The 21090-nt window shown below is 40.0% G+C and overlaps 1 protein-coding gene across 4 annotated transcripts in view; it reads left to right on the top strand.

Moving 5' to 3' along the window:
- The first annotated feature begins 3445 nt into the window (after positions 1–3445).
- Positions 3446–21090, top strand: part of sik2b (salt-inducible kinase 2b) — a 40840-nt gene continuing 23195 nt past the window's right edge. The window contains exons 1-5 of one of the 4 annotated variants that reach the window (XM_025055024.1): positions 3875–4016; positions 4101–4350; positions 9730–9846; positions 14542–14605; positions 20531–20692. In XM_025055024.1, the coding sequence (XP_024910792.1) occupies positions 9805–9846; positions 14542–14605; positions 20531–20692 (268 nt within the window). In that variant the 5' untranslated portion in view covers positions 3875–4016; positions 4101–4350; positions 9730–9804. Of the gene's footprint in view, positions 4017–4100; positions 4351–9729; positions 9847–14541; positions 14606–20530; positions 20693–21090 lie in introns of all 4 variants that reach the window. The other 3 variants (XM_025055026.1, XM_025055025.1, XM_008309628.3) reach the window with 3 other exon arrangements.

A 21090-nucleotide genomic window follows, 5' to 3' on the forward strand; every position in this document is an offset into this window, starting at 1 on the left:
CTCCTGTTGTGATTTTCATGCAGGAACTAAAACTAAAAGCTTTGACTGACTGTGTTATTGGCCTCTTCTTACTGCAGATAATTTTTCGCCTTTGTCCAAAGGAAGCTTGGGTGGCGTCCTGTGGCCTATTGGGTAAAAGATTAGTCTTGCATTAAGGATTACGACTCAAATGCTGGCCTCTGCAGGACTGTAATGAGTTAAACAAGCAGCAACACACCTCCACTATGAGCTGGTAACAAGTCATTCACCTCTGAATGAAGTGAATCACACCATAGTTTATCCTAGCCAGAAATATTTTAGAAGATATAGTCATAGATAGCCATGGAAAAATAACTCAGCGCAGCAGCGATGCTATGTTTGGTTACAGTGGATTACACATCCAATCCTAGGAATAACTGCGAGTCACAACAGGTGACTCACCTTGAAAACAATCCCAAAATAAACTGCTGCTGGTCCAGTACTGATAAGGGATAATTATGGAGATGCTAACTCTTTAACTGCTGACTTGCCTTGCCCTGTCCAGGGACTTCTCTGACCTTTTCTCTAAACTCAGAGAGCGTTGTGAGCCGTGCTCAGGGCTTCCTGTTTGGACTCTAGTGTCTGGAACAGGACAGTACGTGCGGAAACACTGATGACAGAACTCCAGTTAAACCCCAAACCTTGGGCCTTTCCCAACTTCCCTGCAGATACCAAACGTTTTACCGTAATAACTGTACTAGTGAGCATTTTTGGACATATGGAAGTTGTCTTCATATTAACTAGTTGGTAAATCTACATCTGCTGACAGATCTGGCTGAGCATGTGCCTACAGTAGAGGAGTGTTTGGTCTGTGCCTTGGAAAGTTATAGAAAGGCCACGAAGGAGAGGCTGAGTGTGTTTTTGGAGAATGTTAGACAGGAAATGCCAAAAGCACATCTGGAACTCTTACATTCAGGAAGTCTCTGCGTGACAGCAGAGACCTTTGGTGTGCTGCTCTGTCTGCCAGCTTCACTGTTCGCTGTTTTTGTGTTCGACTGTCACTGCGGGGGCTTAAAAAAGAACAACCGCTGGGCGTGAATACAAGCCACCTCTCAAACATGACGGGGGTTTTTGGCTTTTAAATTATGTTTGAATCCAGGGTTTCTGGTCGCAGTCATTATTCAATAACAACAAGGAACTACTCGGTAGAGGATTGATTTTTAATTTGTGAAAAGCAAGAAAGTGACATTTGATAAGTAGGTTTAATATTGATATTTTATCAGCTCTAGAGCTACATTTGTTAGGATAAGTTGACTGAAGAAAGCAACACCAGGAGTTGACAGACTAGAGGTAAATGGTAAGAGCTAGGAAACAGATTACAGAGAAGACAGCTTCTACCAGTTATCCCGTGTGAAAACAGTCTGCCCTAACCTCTAGGGGGAGACATTTAGCCGATTTTAACTCAATGTACTCACCTTGCTTTAAAGGCATCACAATATGAACTGGTTAATTGTGAGAAATACTATAGTGTTCTTGAAGGAAGTGTACTTGACAGTAAACATGCACCACGAAATGTTAATTTACATGATATCGCCTTGGGAAAAAACCTAGATGATGTTTTTGCTGCATTTCATCATTATATATTATTATTTTGCAAGGTGGTTTTCTTGTAGTTTGAAGGTGACCTGCAACAGATTGGTAAGAACAGTCTACAGCCCTAAAGTGACCCACATGTGCAGCAGAAGATGTGACATCACACGTTGTTTGGAGAGACGTAAATATTGTTGCTACGCATGTCAGTGTGTGTGTAATTTTGAGGTTGTTCTGCAGTCAGTGTCAGTAAATGTGATCACTTCATCAATTGGAAAGCCTCTGTTCTCCCCGCAAATGGGGCTGTAGTCATTCGCTATTCCCCATGCTCCACCACAACTATGACGTCTATCTGACTTCAATGACGTAAAGGTCGCTCGAAATGTGACATGACCATGTAAATAGCGGTCACTTTGAAGAATAGAGGATATATATCCGATTTAGGACTACATCAAACAGGCATGGATCCAATTTATATAAAAAATCAATTGCAAAAAAACATGTATGGGTTGAAGAGGGACAAAAAATCAGATTCGGCCTCATTAGACTTGTTCTGTGAAATACAAAGGTCTAAACAAAAGACATTTATGTAACTGTAAGGTTTTCTAGTTCTAGTTTGTTTTTGCTTCCTCCACTGCCAAATCCAACCAACCATAAGGGCAAAAGCTGCACCTGCGAGATTCACTCTGAGAGTAGAACAATCTGAATGTTCTACCTCTACAGCATTAGGTCAAAAAAAGGACCACATCTTGATTAGCCCAGACCAGATGTTTTCAGAGTTGCAGGCTCCGCTCTATGGTGTTAGCGACCTCACCAACTGCACTTAGCACAAGGACAGCTTCAACCACAACCATTGTAACGACCTCAACTACTGCACCAACCACACTTACTATAAGGACCATGCAGCAACCACAATGCGCCCAGCTCTATTAAGGGGTATACGATGTAATAAAGTAATAATAATAATAACTAGCTTTATGTCACATTTGCTTTCTGACGAGTGTAAAAATTATTCAAGTGCTAACCCCAGAACACTCTCCACAGACTTCACCCAGTCCTAGAGAAAGTCAGAAATAATGCTTTCTCAATTTGAGGATGACAAAAAAGTTCCAAATGCTATGCAGTTCTGCACAAGACATACACCTGGTCACTGTAAAGACAATTATAGAGTATTATTTTATTGGACTTGCTCTGCAGTTAAATTGCCGGTTTCAATTACTATAAAAAATGTGCTAAGACATGTTATTATAGGAACGGTAAAGGTTTTATTCACTCCCTAAACGAGTATCCAATATTTTTGTTGGATTCTATTTGCCTTGCTATATTTAAATTCAGATTACCAGAAGATGGTGCTGTTGGGCTGCTGAAAAACGTATTTGTTATTCATAAAATGTCTCATGGATCAGTATGAAGCAGTATATAAAAATTTCGCACTAGTATCGACTGGTGGATTTTTTTGCATTTTGTTTTTTGCATGATAAATAACGTAATGTGAGGATAAAGATATTTTATTTCTGTTCTCTAGTTCATCTGTTCGTGTTTATTTTGAACGCGTTTCCACTCCATTCATAATTTCCAAGCGTGCAGCTGTTAAAGACACAGCGCTGAGCAGAATTAAACTCGTTGAATGTCGTTTTTCGTCGAGTCCTTTATTGTCTCCTTCACAAAGGCAAACAGCCTGCATGGTGAAACTTCAAAGTTACCTAAGCGTGCAATCAGAAGGACAGACAAGCAAACAGATTTCAGAATAGCAATTTTACCGGCTGACGTAAGAGGTGGGTCTGGTTGTCGTGGTAACCAATTGGCACTGAAGTGTGGAGCGGCTCTGTGGCCCCGCCCCCTCTACAAATACCCCTATGGCTTTGACGTCAATGCACGTCAACCCGAGAACATGATGCCTCTCTGCGAGTGAACTCGTGCGCTCGGCGGCTGATAGCACAGGCACCTCTGGCTGAAACATTATAGGCGCATTGTAGTGGATGGAGAACGTGGTGTGGAGCTGAATGACAGCCACCGCGCTCAACAAATGGCCTGCTTCGTAGAGGCAGGACTGTCGGAGAGTGTCGCCTCACTCCGGTGCTCTGGCTGACACATACATTCACACACACCAACTTTGTCTCTGTTTAATGGACGCGCTTCGAGGAGTAGCAGCAGCAACAGCAGCGACAGGAGGCTTGTGTTACTTTGGTCTTTATCTGTAGCAGCTACCAAACAGAAAACAAACAAACCCGCCCCTGTGTGTGAGCCCCCTCCTGGGCGCACGTCCCCCCTCTGGGCTCGCCTGGCTGCCTGCTCCTACTCGCCCTCTGCACGGTCCCATTCAGACCAGCATGGTCATGGCTGACAGTGTCCAGAAACCGTTGATCCGGGGTCCGGTCCGAGTGGGCTTCTACGACATCGAGCGCACTTTGGGAAAGGGCAATTTTGCAGTGGTGAAGCTGGCCCGACACCGCATTACCAAGACCGAGGTGAGTCACTTAGTTAGCAGCCGAGGCTAACTCGCTGCTCCGGTGGGAGTTATATAACTTTTCATGTACTGGCTGACACCTCAGAAATTCACAGCAGATACCGAAATGCTGTCCACATGGTGCACTAATAGAAACGTGGATCGGGTGACGCGGCTGCCCCACCGGGACACTTTGCTGTGGCTGCTCCGGTGTGCGAGCAACAGCTGGTGTGTTCGAGTCCCGCACGTACACGGAGCCGGAGCAGGAGCAATGACTGAGTGCACACTCACCCCCTTAGCGAACAGCGTCAGTGCCAGGAAAGGGTCGGACCACCGGTGCTGCTGGGAAACACAACGTGCGTGCGAGTTTTTCTGTAGAAATACAATTAATATCAGTGGACCTGTGCAAACAGTGCATGAGCAGTAGTTGCATCACAGCAGGATTATAGCAGTTCAAAAAGACTTGCCATGTTGTCTGTCAATAAACGGGTCTATACATCCTTGGAGCAGGGCAGTCAGGAATGTCTTAACTTTTCATTAAGAAAAATAATCCGTATAAATAGACATTTTCGTATAAATAAACATTTTCTAAAAGATCAAAATCAAGTGAAATAAGAAAAAGGTTTGCAGCAAACAAGTTAACTGCAAATAAAAAAAACTCGGTCACAATTCATGCAGAGAACCAATTCAGAGATGTGAAGTCATGTGTTTACATTGAAATCACGTCTGTACTTAATTTTAATTGTTACACTCTTAGATTATTGCATTTCATTAAATAAATAGAATAAATGAATTTTTAACATGTTGACTAAGTAATTAATGAGGTAGATAGAATACCTAGCATGACAATGAATGGATAATTACGCAGCCATAGACTGGGCCGAGTTTTAAATCTGCTCCTCAGTCAGGTATCATACACAGACTAAACACTGAATTAACAAGTAGCTGAAGTCTGATCACATCTCATCTTTATTAATGAGCTCCAGGCTGAGAGGAAAGCTATTTCCACTGGGACACAAATAAACAGAATAATTTGCACTTAGAACACAAATACTTCACATAAACAAGCATGTTGGAATGCTCTGACCTGGTGGACAGTTAGTGCTGAATGACCTGGACTGGTGTGAATGTGAGTAGATGATTAGGTTCGTGTTTGTGACAAATCTGGCTGAATGTAGCATGACTAATAATAAAATTGTATAAAAAAATGTAAGAGGAGAGCTGCAGAGGAGAAGAAAGAGGAAGGGGAATTAAATGCAGCGATCAGAGTGAGGGGACATGCAGAGATGTGACTCATTTGTTTACAGCAGAGGAGGAAGTGCAGCCTCTTCTATTGGGGAGAATTAGCTTGACTCAAAATCCTGTATCCTGTTTTAAAAGTTCAGTGGAGATTTACACTTAAAGAAGTGAAGAATTGTTTCACATGTAAAACAGTTCAATGGGTCAAGAACGGTTTGGACGACAGACTCATGTCCCTGTGTGGCATTAACCACAGCAGGTTCACGTACTCTGCTGCAGAATAACTGGCACCGTTGACTTCTGTCTGTTTCATCCTCAGGAAATTATTGAAAACCATTTTGTCAGAACCCTTTTTCTAGAAGCAGTCCCCGACCAAATCAAATAAACTCCAGTCCATCTTTCATCCTAGGTCTCCATCCAAGGAGCAAAAACCAATGAATAATGTTGTGAAACATAAAGGCCTGCACAAAGTTAAAATTGTATCTTGATTAATCACAGGCTAGTTGTGCATTCATCTAAATTAATTGTGATTAATCGTGAAAAATCAGCATTCCTTATTATGAAAAAAAGCTTCAGGAAGACATCTGTGTTTCATACTTATTTTTAGTTGTAACTTATTCATATAATGGAATTATTAACATGGAAAATGTCAAGAAAAATGTATGTAAAACTATAACTTAAAATGTATCTTCATAGAGTTGGTGTATTTTAGTCAGTACTTTTCATCTTGACAGTGTCTTGTACAATGTGAATCTTGCTGGCACAAGCAGGACGTCTGACCTCAAGTTGAAACCACCACAAACCAATGCTGGGAGTTGAGATGGTTTTTTTTAAATTCACGTGCAGGGAAACAAAAACATGTTTAAGGACTTAAAGTATTAAACCAACGATAATTAAATAGTTGGTGGAATTATTGCATACTGAGCATTAGAAAAGTATTAACAATTAAAATGGGTTCGTTTTATATCTTCAATATGGGGTTAACACATTCATTTAGATAGCCATAGTGAAATTGTCTGTCATATTTTTTTTTATTATTAGACCAGCATCAAACACCTGCACTCCTTTGAGTGATAGTTCAGAGATGCAGTGCCACAAAGACAGAGTCTCAGTGATGGAAACATGCCTGTTGCTGTATTTGGGCGTACAAGCAGGGGTCGGTGGTCCTGTTATGTAATCCAAGTAATTATGTGATTTTTGTAGATCCATGTGCCAGAGCTGGTGCCCAAAGCTCTCTGTGCTGGGGCAGAATGTGCCAGCCAGAGTTCTGTGATTGGAAGGCTGAGTATTCTGCACACAGGCACGCAGAAAGAAATCCTCTGACACTGCTGCCGGGTCTTCTTCATAGTTTGGAGAGGGTTTGATATTAAGGCTGCACACTCTCCGGCGATGCTGTGGGAGCACAGAGAGACTAGAACTGGGATTTTCTCTGTGTTTTCTATCAGTTTTATCTAAGCTCCGAGCAGAAGGAAGCGTATGGTGAGTTTTAACACTGGTGACTTTTTACCAGAATGGCAGGGATTCATATTAGGAGTGTTGGTTATGTGTGAGAGACAAGGACAAGGCACTGGAATAGAAGCATGGGCCATGGGGGGCATGTGAGAACACAGTCCCAAAGCTTAATCTTTAATCTCTGCATGCTTTGGCTGTTGTTGAAACTTGAGTCAGATAAACAGAGATGCACGTCACCCCGGCCTGGACTCTAGGTTTAATAAATAACGTGGTGGGAAAATTTCTCCCCAAGACTCTTAACATTCTGTTATAGTACTTAGCAAAGCAACATGATGCACATTGGGTAATCTGTAAACATGTAAACCTAACAGTTGCATATGTGCATGTTTGTCTGGGGGTGGGGGTTTGCACCGAGGGGCAGATCCCTCTCCTCCAGTGGACCTGGTATGTAGGCTGACTGGTTTTCAGGCCACGGGTCTGATGGAGGCCACTCAGCAGTGGTTGGTGCGCAGAGCTTCTGCAAATCCTGGGCTCAGCCAGGACCCATGGCCAGAGCCAGACTGTTTATTAAAGTGGCCAAGGTCAGATGGAAAGGCAGGCTATCAACTTTATATGATGCCATCTGCCTTGAAAGTATGCCAGAGCAAAAGCAACCCTGTTAAGTGTGATAAGGGAATATTAGAGGAGGTGAACATCAGATCTGATGTTTATCTATGCATGAGCGAGTGTGCATTTTCCCAGATAAGTGTACCTGTGTGTGTGCATAACCTACTTTTTCTCCCTGCGGAACCTGTGTGTTATACTGACCCATTCACCCATTATGTACATATTGCACAAACAGTTCCAATCTACTCCTGTGCAGTCTGGCATACAGTGCACTCCTGCCTTTTCTCTTCATTACCTTTGTATAGCCTCATTTACCCCTTTACCTCCGTGACCTCTAATGACTGATAATACAGTTTTAACTATTCACTAAATGTAGACAATAATATTGAAGCAGAGGAGGTTTTGGGCCGGGATGCACTCATTCCACTTTTTCAGTCCCAGTACATAGAATTATTTGGGATTTTATCTCATGCCAATACCAGAGGGGAGTACTGCGAAGCCAGTTTAATGGCTTAACAAGTTTTCTTGATTTTTTTTCCTGATAAGGTTATGTCAAGAGTTTCTTAAACATTACAGGAGCAACAATAATGCAGACAGCAATACACACCATTTATACACACACTCCAGGACTTGTTTTAGATGATAGAAAGAAAGAGAGAGAGAAAGAGGGAAAGAAAGAAAGAATGTGATGGGTAAAATAATCAAGCGAGGGACAGTGAGCAAGACAGCGCGACAAAAATGGAGCTCGGTTGAACACCTGTAACTGGATGTTTCCTCATCATGTCACCAGGAAAATCTTGCAATAGTTGCTTATTTGTAATTTCGAGAAACTCATATTTCGGGTAGCTCGTATCTAGGGGTTCAACTGTACGTTGCCCAAGATTGTTCAATTTTCTGTGGAAGTTAAATAATATAATATTTATTTATTTAACAGTAATTCTTTACTTTATTAACCAGATAAACTCATTAAGATCAATATTTCTTTCATAAGGCTGACATTAAAAATAGGTCATCAACACACTTTGTCTTAAATTGTTAGGAATATCAATTACAATACCTGGTTGTTTTACAGAGTGCGCAGTGGAAAGAAATTTAAAGTAACACAGCTATGATGTAAATAAGTATTTAAAACAAAATTAAAAACCAAAAACAAACCCTGTCTTATTGTGTTGACAAAAATAAAAAGCTCATGCAAAAATACTTCATGGCCATCTCACAGATAACGCTGCACATAACTGAAGCCGTGACGTCAGCAGTGAACCAGCCGCCAATGACAGTCAAATATATTCACATGCAGACGGCTGATAAGACCCAGTGCGAATGTGGAAGTTTGGTCATTTATCTGATGGCTGTTGAGGCTAACGAATTTATCAGTGTGATAATAGGAGACTGTCTTATAAAGTGCTGCATATTGTCTGGCATCTAATTAAACTCATTAATCACTGCCATCCAGTTACCTTGGATGGAGGCTGATGATTACTGTGAAGGAGCAGTGAAGATTTCATTATTGATTGATCCATTTCACTAAAGCTGCAAATGTTTTTTTATTATTTTTGTACAAGCATCACTGGAACAATTCAATTACATTTTTGTGAAATAACTTTTATAAAATATCTATCTATATATAAACAAAATCATCTTTTCATATTTGTAATATTTATGTCTTAATTTGGAGACCCTCAAAAGAGGGTATGCAGCCACACTGGGTTCCATGTACTGTGAGTCGGTCATAAAGGTTTTAGTTGATTAGGCTTCATATTTCTGGTTCTTTTAGTTTGAATCTATACAGTACACAATTCCCCCTTGTACTCTGTACACAGACAGTAAAGATGACCACGATTAAACTAGTCTCTGTCTGACCATCAGCTTTGAACAGCAGATCTGAGGTCACCTGTTGTTGACGCCTCCAGTTTGTCCTTGAACACTTGTCCAAATGTTGTTTGTGTTAAAGTCCATATTGACCTGTTACCTACAAGAACACTATTATTCACTGGTACTTTGTAAATATGCAAATAAAGCGTCTTGGTTATTTTGTTTGTGTATGTTTGTGTTTGCGTCTGCTGTACTATCTGGTTACGTTTCATCCTGGAAAATGTACGTGTGTCCAGTGTTTCATGCGTCACTTCTAAATTCAGTGCAGCCTGTATGGAACTGTTTACTCTATGGCTCAGGAACAGTTTCGTGTACTTGTAGCCTGTGTGAGTTTGGTTTGCATTGGATGAGTCTTGTGCCCTAAGTGTCCCTGCTCCCATCCCAACTCCCTGATCTGTTTACTTCACCCTTAGTGATTCTTTTTTTAAAAGGTTTTATGTACATTTCTATTATACATTTCTAATATACAGCACTTTGCTGTTTTGAAATGTAATTTAGAAAAACAGTGGATTGGTTTGAAAATACCTGCTTACTTACATTGTTTATGGTCCATTACTCTATTGCAGGTGGCCATTAAAATCATTGATAAGACCCAACTGGATGCCGTCAACCTGGAGAAGATCTACAGGGAAGTTCAGATCATGAAGATGCTGGACCATCCTCACATCATCAAGCTGTATCAAGTGAGTAAATGACATGCTTTTGGTGTCTCTGGATAGCTCTCAACCATTGGCTCTTTGTTATCATTTGTTAGGATTACTGTGTCTACTGTTGATGGAATCGCTTCCTCCCATTTTCCATTGATGAATAATGGTTTATATAAAGTATCGTGTGTCATAACTGGTATTTTTGCATTTTTGCCTCTCTGTCTTATGTGACAAGACATTTTGACCTGAGTTGCCAAGGTCTAACCTTTGTCTTGGACCCATTTCTTAATGTCTGCTCGCAGTGATGAAGGAATGTTGCTTTACTGGATCTCTGCTAATTCAGTTTGTATGACACACACAGTCAAGTGTTTTAATCATCATGCACCAACATAATAAGTCTGGGCACAGTAATCAAGTGTCTTTTGTTCAAACAGTCTTAATTGTATTTGCCTAAGCTGAAGCTAAGGTGGCCTGTCAGTGGAAAATAACCTGAGCAGGTGTGAAGCATGTGACAGTGTTACATATAAAAAATATTGGGAACGCAGTAACTACGGATTGAACAATTATTTTTTTAATGGTTTGGTAAAAAAAAGAATGTCACTAAATTATTAGTGCAGAAAATGACGTACATGGCCATAAGAGACACTTACTTTTCCTTCTGTTCATACTGGACTATTCAGCACATTTAATAACCAATTATTTTAAACCCTTTTATTTGTGTTTGTTTTGTTTTTTGCTCCCTTTCACTCAACATGTGATTGTAATTTAGTGAAATTACTCAGATTCTATTAGAGAGTACTCATGTATATTTACAGAAGTACTGTTAAAACCACTGTGAACTGAGTAGGGTACTAGTGCTCTCATTTTGTACCTCAATAAGAAACCACTGATAATGACTTTGTCCAATTTTTTTATGATTATTTTAGTTTTGATTTAATGGAAGTAATTCACTTACCACATCGTATAAGTGTCATTTTTTTCTTCTACAAATTTGATTTTGGTGGTGGTATATTTCACATTTCATCTCGTGCTGTTAAACTTGTCATATTTTCTGTTATTTATGACAACATGTATTTAATTTTTTTTTTTTAATCAGGTGAAATAAAGTCATTCGTACACATCTCAGGTTGCAGGAACACTAACGTGTTTAACCTGCTATGTATCAGTGCCACAGCTTAACGAGCCAAAGCAAAGTATTTACCGAGGGTAACCACACTATGCTATGTAATAATAACAGTCATGCCGTACAGTCTGGCTGAGCAGGTCTTTTCTGTCTTGGAGAAACACAGCAACAACGTGTAAACACTGAAACTCTTCCTCACACACACAGACTTGGAGATATAACAACGGTCAGTGCATTAAAACTATAGTCATCCATGAATGAATGAGTTGTTCACAGTTTTGTACATTTCTGTCTCTTATTTTTGTCCTTTCTTAATCATGGTGAAATCCTAACCTAACCTGACATCTGCTCAGTGGGCCTTCATCTGTCAGTGCCCATGACTAGTCCATTTTGTGGAGGAGTTTGATCGTGAAGGTACCACTGAGTCGTTCCATGTGTTTTATTTATTAACACAGTGGCAAACAAGTGGTTGAGTTATTGACTTACTAATATTCTGCCATGTATCTCTAAGTATGTGTTCTATACTTTGTGAAGGGATCACTGACTTGGGTCAGGCTGAACAACGTTGTTGAAGATTATATGAATGAAAGGGTTGCTGTGTTATTGTGGTTTTCTAGTCCGTCCCTGAAATAACAAATGATAATAAGGTTTTATTCTGATCTGCTGTTGTTGTGACCGTCAACTACTGTTATTTATCATGAAAAACAAGTGTACAAATGTCTACTTTACTATGTGCTTCATCCCCCTGGAAAACAAATTAGCATTTACTTTACCTAATCCACTTTGATGTGGTTGAGGTTTTTACCAACCAATAGTAATACAGGTCATTTCATTTGTGTACTTGTTGATACCAAGTACCATCACCAGTACTTCTTTTTTGGGGTATCAGTAAATACGCAATAAACTGGACGGCAGTGTTATATAGTAGGTAGCAGTGCTCTGTGGGTAATCAGGTGACACCAGTAGGGTGAGTTATAGCACCTTGCAAGTTTTGACCTTTGACCTGAGCATTTATACGAATCTGTTTTGTTAGGACGCCGAACTTCGTACTCTCCGTATACGTGTCCCAGAGTGGAGACGTTTGAAACACCGGTGCTTGTGTCTCCGTGTGAACCGATCAGAGTCAAGCCATGCAGTCTGCCCTGCCGCTCTGTAACCCAGTAATCCTGCTCAATGTCACACCATAACAACAATGACAGAGACCACGTTATTTGGCTACTAATTTGGCTACTTGGTGTGCTACAGTTAAGCATCTCGATAAGTTAGAGTATTTGAATAAAGTGTCAGTCCTGTTACAGGTATCGGTGCATCCATACTTTTGATGCATCGCCTGCTTATGTGGCATTAGAGGCTGACAAACTGAAGGCAAGAGTTTTTGTTTCCTGCAGTAAAAGTTTCTCGAAGAAGATATTTTTAGATGCACATTTGAAAGTCATTCTTAAAAATTAAAGCTATAATTCAGGTGATATTTCTTTATTCGCTGCAGAGGCATCATTACCTAAAACTTTAGAGTGCTCCATTACCGACAGGTAAAAACAGCTCTTTGAATTAAATGACTTCATCTTCTTTTCACTGACACTGACTAAGAAAATGGTCTTAATGATTTGTGAAGCAGCTATTAAACCATCGTGACTCCTGTGTTTTCTGCATTGGTCTTATTTTACGACTTAAAGAGGATTTTTATCAGACAAAACTCTTTATTGTGATTAAAATATATATTTTCTCCCTGGCTCTATTTTATGTTTTAAATATTTGTGGAAACTTCCCATGAAGATTTGTTGTGTTTGTTCCGTTTTATTGTAGTTAGCCACGGCCGTTAACGGCGCAATCATTTCTGGTGATGTTTTTATATTTTATAAACATCCGGCTCTTTCTGCTTTTTATAGGCAAAGGAAATGACACTTCACTACCAACTAACAGTCATCTAGTTTTTCCCTTTGTTATTTTTTATGATGCCGCCTTCATTCTGTTAGTTGTCACTGACTGGAGACTGTTTTAGTCGATAGACCTTAGGAGTGAAAATGAATCATCATGGCACCACGGTCTGAGCTCCATCTAAAAGCTTGATCATTCTAGTCCTTTGATATGCTGGTCTGTTAGGGAGTTAAATGAGTAGACGTAGCCTTTCAATTCTTTTCTTCTAATATTTATCTTTTAATGCATTTAATTCAAAAGTGTGAACATCAAAGGAAGATTTTTTCTATAAACTTCAAATATAAAAGTATACGTAAAAATATGGATTTTATTTATAAGCCATTATTTATTATCCACAGCAAACCCCAGCAGTCATGGGTGTAGAGCAGAGCTGATACATTAGTCCATCACAGGGTCACATATAGGGATACAAAACCATTCAAACTATAATTCACACCTTGGAAAAATCCTTATTTCTAGTCTGAATGACTAAAGGCCCCACAGACCACAAACCCCAGTCCCAGCCCCAAAACTAAACTCAAATAATACATCCATATAAATTGGTGGTACTGTACTGTAAAATGTTTGACATATAGTTTATATTTTAAATGCTCCAAGGGACACAGGGATTTAAGGCTTTTTAAAGAATAACCACCTTTCATCCCTATGTAATGAGTAACGTGTACCTGCAGGTGGCTGAACATGATACACACTACAGTACTATATCACAGGTGTTACTGATTTTTCCGGTCTTAATGCCGTCCACTCATAATGATGCTGAGACCCTGATATTATACATGCTGTTTTACCGGCACAACCAAATAACCTGAGTCATTATTTATACAGTCAGTTACACCTGTGCTGTTCCTGCAGCAAAGAGTCCAGATGTCTTCTTTATTTTTTCCTCTTTTTTTCCGTCTGGATTTGTTGCTGTTGCTGCCCCTAACTCCTCCGTGTCTTCGCTTCATCTCTGCAAAAACACTTTTATTTCTCCGACATCACGCAGTTGCTGCTCTTTATTCACCAGAGATTTATGGTCCAACTTCACAGTATGGAAAGATAACAAATGTGTTTGTTACCAGAGTTCAGCAGAAGGAGGAGAAACAACATCACAAACAAAACAAACTCGTTTTATTTCCTAAATCTATGAATCAGTGAGTGCAGCAGATGGAAAATTGATCATAAACAATGAGCGTGGGATTTTTAGTGTGAATGTCTGGCTGGCTGCGTCTGATTCATCCTCCCTTCTTCAACTGATTCTCTCCTCTGCAGAAGAAAAAAAAAACTCTATTAATCTCCAGAGTGTTTCTATTTCTAAATCAGCTCCTCTCCGCCCACACAACATGGCACCATGAAAGAACTGAAAGGTTTTATGAACCGTTGCAGCACCAACCATCCACCTCCTTTCTTTTTTAATGGGTTCCCATATTTAGACTCTGTGCCATTCATGCATTTGGTCTCTGCTGATGGCTTTTTGTAATGGCAGATGCTGCAGTTAAACAGGAGCGAGTGAGAGCCTTGTGGGCAGTTAGCTGCCATTTTGGTCATTTGTTTCTGTTGTTGTAGATCCTTTTTTCTGCTGTCTTTTGCAGCAGCAGTCTGTTTGTGATTATGTGATGCTGTATTCACGCTCCCTCTCCCTCTCCCTCTTTTTCCTCCCCTGTCTTGGCCCTTGGTCTTCTCTACTCTCTCAGGTGATGGAGACGAAGAACATGCTGTACTTAGTCACGGAATATGCCAAGAATGGGGAGATTTTTGGTGAGTGTTTTTCTTCCTAAATGCAGTATCAGTTTTACTTCAGCATCTCATGCACTTTGCCCTGCCCTGCTTGTTTTTTATATCTTACCCTTATCAGGGTTATAGAAATTCACCTTTTTATACAAACAAGGGAGCCTCTTGAATTCCATGCCCGTGACAGTAATTCTTACCCCAATTTCAAAGAGCACAGATGTGAAATTGAGAGCAGTCTTTGTTGTTAGATGGTCTCCTTAATTGCTGACATTATTTCCTTGTCCCCTCTGACCTTGTTACCTTGTTAAAGTGAGGAAAAACATCCTTTTGTAGGATCACATGATTGTCACATACACGTCTGGAATGTTCAGAAATTATTAAAGCAAAAACAATTACTATAATTTAAGGAAATAAAGCAGCAGCTTTTATTTTCGTATGACAAAACATTAGTGTAAAGATACCCAGGGCCTTGGGACACTTCGTCAAATCAGAGAGGCTATTCTGTGTACAAATTCTGCCAAATCACTCTGCAGAATACGGATAATGTCTATAATTATATATAGCATATATTTATACACAGTATAGCACAGTACATCCCTCTACTTATCGAAGCTCAGTCGATAGATGATGTCATTTACACATGCTGCAAGAGAAGAAAATGTTTCGCTGAAGCGCCTCAAGCTTAAAATCCCATCATCAACTGCAATGTGTTTGTTGAGCCTTCAACCTCTGGTCTGACTGAGATCAGGACAGACAGCAGGTCTATGACTCACAGTCCGACTGACACAACAGTCAAAAGGATTGTTCAGGATAATGTTGTTGAGGATAATGGTTTGATTGTTTAGAAAACAACTCTTGACATGTCTTACCAAAGCCAAAGCCAAAGACTCCAACACTGTTCTTCTGCTGTAACTGTGTCTGATTCTTAAGTGTAACCAATGAGACTGCCGTAAGGACACACAATGTCAAACTAAGTAAGAATAGTGGGTGGAGATAACAAATGATCTCGTGTATCAGTGCTACACATACACGCGTAGACGCACACACTCACACGTACACATTCAATTTGTACAACTCTTTGTTATGCAAACCCAAAGGTCACAGAGTGCACAAAATGTACACCTTAAATATTATGAAGCAGCTTTTTTTTAATGTGTATATAGTAGGGATGCAGCGAAATTAAAACCGGAACCGGAAACCAAAAATGAGGAAACCAAGGTCGAAAACCAAACTAAAAACCGAAATAAATGATTATGGCAATTATTAGTACATTTACTTCGATACAATCAAGGCACTGCAATTGCATAAATTAATAATAAATAAATAATGCTGAAGGCAGCAGCCAAACAAAAGTAGTCGTAGTTACTAAGTCTTAGCAGCCTTATAGGTGTGTGTGTTTGTGTGCTACGAGCTTTGTTGACTCAGCAGCTGCTACTTCTGCTCCTGTGACCTACTGAGGACTGTGGAATTGACTGTTAAAAAACTGAAGGTGAATACGGTGTGTAAAAATTAGGAAAGTAATATGACCTGGCAGGAAGACTTGTCTGTAAAAGTCCATCACACTGAATCACATGGTGTGATGGCTCTGTGAAGACAGCAGTTCAATGACCTGTCGCTGTACAGCATGTCAGTAAACACAACCAGTTTGTTTGTCTTTATGCACGAAAGAGTTGAGTTTGAAACAAATTCAATCTGAATCTGGTATATTCCATAAAAAAACAGCTTGAAAATAACTTTGGATTGTAAATTGTAAGCCCATCACAGGGTCAGGGACAGAAATGGACTTTTACACATGCATTTATTTTACAACTATGAAACCAATCAAATTTTGAACCTACACGTTGTTGGACTAAAGGAGAAAAAGTAGAAGAAAGAACAGTCTAGAGAAAAAGGTGTGCACCAAACTGCACACCATGATGCCAGTCGTAACCTTGTTCTGTGACAATGTCATTTTGATTGATGCCAGAAACTTCTCATTTGTCTTTGGACAGGCTCTAGCTCTTTGTCTAGCTTATTGTCTGTAAGTTAAGCCAAGCTTAAAGATTCCTGGCACAGCTTTTAAATATTTACCTGACGCAGAGTCACACCACATCACAGGGGTTCACATATTTACAAGTGTTTATCTCCATATTGCCACCCTTAAGTAACCTAAATAAATTGACCAGCAACATTTGTATAATCCATCGATTTTTTTCCATGGATCATCTGAGTATTATAAAACCATTCTGTCCCGATTCCCCGGACCCTCTGCCTGGATTGCACAATGAAATGTACAGTTACGTAAGGCATTTAAATGTCATCGTCAGCTGCTGCAGGTGTAGCTCTGATTCAGAGAAGTATAAAATCTCTAGCCTGAAAATACAATTATTTATCATTTCATAAAACTGAAACACAGACTATTGAAAGTCTGCCAATACAAGTTTTTGACATCTCTGATGGCTTGGCTTTTCTGCCACGATACATTTCTCCTTTCTTCTCCTGTGATCCACGCTGTATGAAAGAGATGAACATAGAGAACCGATTGTGTTGTGATGATGGATAACTTCCCTAGTTTTCAGTTTAGGTCTAAAATTCTACATTTTCAGAGAAGGACAATCAAGATTTGTGTCTGCATTTGTGTGTGTGTGTGTGTGTGTGTGTACATGCATGTTTAGGAAATCAGAGGAACCAAGTTGCTGTTGACAGCAGCAGCAGCAACATAGCTGTCCGCACCATTCAAGTCGGATGGCTTTGTGTCTGTCTATTTTCTGTCATTCTGTGGCTCCACAGTCTGCTTCAGCACTGCATCAGGGATAAAACCTGTAAAAATTGGGTCAACCACAAACAAAGAAGAATTTCAGAAGAGAGGAGGAAGTGGAGGAGGAGAGGAGGCAGGAGCAGGGGGCATACATTTGAATTTGGAAGGTAGTGGAGAAATGTAGGGCATGCATGCTTAAGGAAGACGTGTGAGAGGGAGCGTAACAACTAGCAGTGAGGATCATGTGTCCAAGTGAGGAAAGTAGGAAAGGGGAACGGGGCAGAGGGGCTGTTTGATTTGAAAGAATTTCGTCATAACTCGTTTAGAATCACAATTAATGGGATTTTCCCCATGGATTTCTGGCTCTTTTCCTCGTTCATCGCTCTGCATCCTCCCCGAAAATGATTATATATATATAATCATTTATATATATATATATATATGTTTTGTATGAGTGTGTGTGGGTGCACGTGCTCTGTTCTAAGTTTACATACACTTAGATGTAAAGCTAACTACTTGTGTCATATGAGAGATAGTTGCCTTATCTACCCGAGGTGACCGATGCATGTGCAGATACACAATATCTGTCTCTCTCTCTTTTTCTCTCTCTCTTTAATGGCCATATTCTCTTACTTTCTTTTGACATCTGAAGCCGTGCCAAAGGTCTATCCAAGGGGCCAATTTGTACCCATGATGTTTGTCCCCTTCAAACCTCAGCAGCTGTTAAGAGACTCAGATCCACCACCACCTCTCAGCAGGAGTGGAAAGCAGTGCTGGTGGAGCGGCTCACTAATACCCCCATGATTCATACTTGTTCTGTTCTCTTTCCCAGAATGCATTTGCACACGCCTCACTGTGCCGAGGTCCTTGCCCTCGCCAACACTGTATCAGCGTATTACTCATCCTTCCACCGGGGCAACATGCACCACACTGTGCATGTGCACGAGCCTCAGACAGTAATGAAGAACAATGACTAGATCCACAGCATATCTGTTCAGTGTTGAGTCTTAACTGACTGATCTCAGTCCAACATACCTTACTGACAGTACTGTGCCATTCATTATTTATCAGCAAGTATTTTTTTAAAATCCTGGCTATTAATTAAATTTAAAAATTAAAGTTATTTCCTAAACCCAATAATGAATTTAATAGTGATGTATTTTCTGACTTTCATTAAAAAAACTGCTCTTTGAAAATAAATCATTAGCATTTCGTTTGCCAACACTTTTTTCCACATAAGGTGTTTCACAAGGATATTTGCTGTGTATTGCACTTACAATACTGCGTGATACTTTAGATACTTTAGACTTGGGTTGTATTCACTCCATCAAGTGGAAGACACATTTTAAAACTGTGACCTATGGTCTGTATGTATATTCAGAGCTGGTAACTACGGACGTTTGTGTTTTTTGGTGATTAAAAAAACATTTTTTCTGTAAGATGTTTGTAAACAGATTTTATTTATAATGAGACATTTCTTTCCACGTACAAATATCCATCCAGCATGTCCCAAGCTTCAATGTGGTGTTGTCCCTCATTGACTCACGTTACATGGGTACAAATGTGATGAGTTAGCATAGTTTTGCCTGTCTACATGCCAGCTTTTCAAACTGATGCGTGTGTTTATGGCTGTCTCCTTACAGGTGCATATTTTGGCCTGTCTGACACATTCCCCTCCCCTGTGTGTTTTTTGATTAGCATCATTATATGAAAACTGCTCTGGTCACTGAACAACCTTCTCTATGGAATTTCCCATCTGCTGTCTAATCAGGTCCGTGCACCGTCAGACGTTAGCTATTCATCATGCTGTAGCTGTGACGGAGCAGCGCCATCTCCCTGAAGCTTCATCACGCAGCTTATGGCCCGAAGTTATTTACACTGTACTCTCTTTATCTGAACACACTGATAACCTCCTGGTCATCTGTGGACTGAGGTGTAAACATAATGTGATTACAGTCTGATGTACGTCACCTGCCTAAAGACATGCTCTGTGCTATTTTGAACATCTCACATACAGTAGATGTCACAGTATATTGTTACTTACAGTATGTCAGGGACCCATGACATTGGTTTAAGGACTGAAGTCTATCACACGTACATAAACACAGGTGCAGGACCTGTAATTATATTTTTGAAAAACCAAAGAATAATTTATTACAGAAAAATAGGTCATTTTGTCACCTGCTTTTTCCCTGTTTATTGGTAGAATCCATACTATAGATTTAAAATTATACACGAACTGGTAGTCCCTAAGGATATCAATGTGATCTCAGTTTGTTCTAAAAGTAAATTACAAAATACATGTATAATAAAAAGCTCTTTGTGGAAATTGGTTATTTTGTAGTTGATCTTTAATTGGCTGGTCCTGATCTGTTTGTTGTTGTGTATTATTTGGGTGTAGATGTTGGTTGTGGTCTGTGTCCATGCCAGCTGGAAAGTAAACAAACACAGTGGCCTAGCTTGCTTTCTGCAAAGTGCAAATAAAAGAGTTATTAATCTATCAGGACAGGAGAGGTGTGTAGTCAAACAGAAAAACATGGGAACAAAGAGGACTTAAAATTAACAATTGTTAAAAAAAGTAAAAAAAAAAAAAAAACTTTAACTGGCATCGTCATTTGAACCCATCCCATGTCAGAAAGAATGTCAGAAAAAAACATTCTAAGGAATGTTTACCAGCAGACTGGTTTCAGCAGGTTTCTGTATCACACACTGGGGATGAAATCAACAAATGCATCTGATTAGACAGTTTAGATTACAGGATTTGTCCAACCAAATAAAGACAACTGAACACTCAAGCTATGAACTGCAGCCAACATAACCCCATGCTCTTGCCACAGCTACAGCTCACTCTCGTTTTTCCCTGTTAGCGTTTCTGTAGGATGGTAGGTTTGAATTCAGGGATGTGTTGAGCAAGCAACCAAAAATTCTCAGGATTAATTTAAATTCATTTGATTTATAGGAGTGTGTTATGTATAGAGACAAATGTTGTTTATGTTTCTTTATATGTAAAATGTATTCTTTCTGCTTGGTCCCTAGTTCATTTGTATTCTTTATTCTTCAGTTCTACATTTGCAGTTGGGTTGGTAATCAGTTTACACTTCCTGACAACATCCATATTCTGTCAAAAATAATTGGCTTTGACTGAGGTCGATTCTTTTGTAATCCATATCTTCACCTTCTTCTCACTCTAATTTCTTTTTTCTCTTTGTCTCCAGACTACCTGGCCAAGCACGGCCGCCTCAGTGAGCTGGAGGCCAGGAGGAAGTTCTGGCAGATCCTGTCGGCAGTGGAGTATTGTCACAATCGCAACATCGTCCACAGGGACCTGAAGGCCGAGAATCTGCTGCTGGATGGACACATGAACATCAAGATTGCAGGTAGTAGGAGGCACTGAGTGAATTTAAATCAAGTGCAATCTTTCCTCAGTGATGGTTGGTTGTGGACGCACTGACTTACATGACATCAGTGTTGGTGGAGATAGGACAACAACCAGGCTGTTTGCACAGTGCTGAGACGAGGCCTAAGGTTGCATGCAAAATTGCTGTTGGCTGAAAGATGCCATTGTAGTCGTCTTACAATTGTCACCAAGAATTCAAAGGCTGCTGCCATCATTTAAATCTTGTGACAAGAGACAGACCTGGGCTTAATTATGTCTTGATTCTTAAACCAGTAAGAGCAGTTTGGATGCAGATTTTTTGACCAAGCTGGAGGTCTGTGACACAAGCTACAAAGATAGTACGATAATTCAACAACTGGCATATAGAGCTTGTGTGCT

The sequence above is a fragment of the Cynoglossus semilaevis genome, chromosome 4 (genome assembly GCF_000523025.1).
Source record: "Cynoglossus semilaevis isolate Cse_v1.0 chromosome 4, Cse_v1.0, whole genome shotgun sequence".
Classification (NCBI taxonomy): domain Eukaryota; kingdom Metazoa; phylum Chordata; class Actinopteri; order Pleuronectiformes; family Cynoglossidae; genus Cynoglossus; species Cynoglossus semilaevis.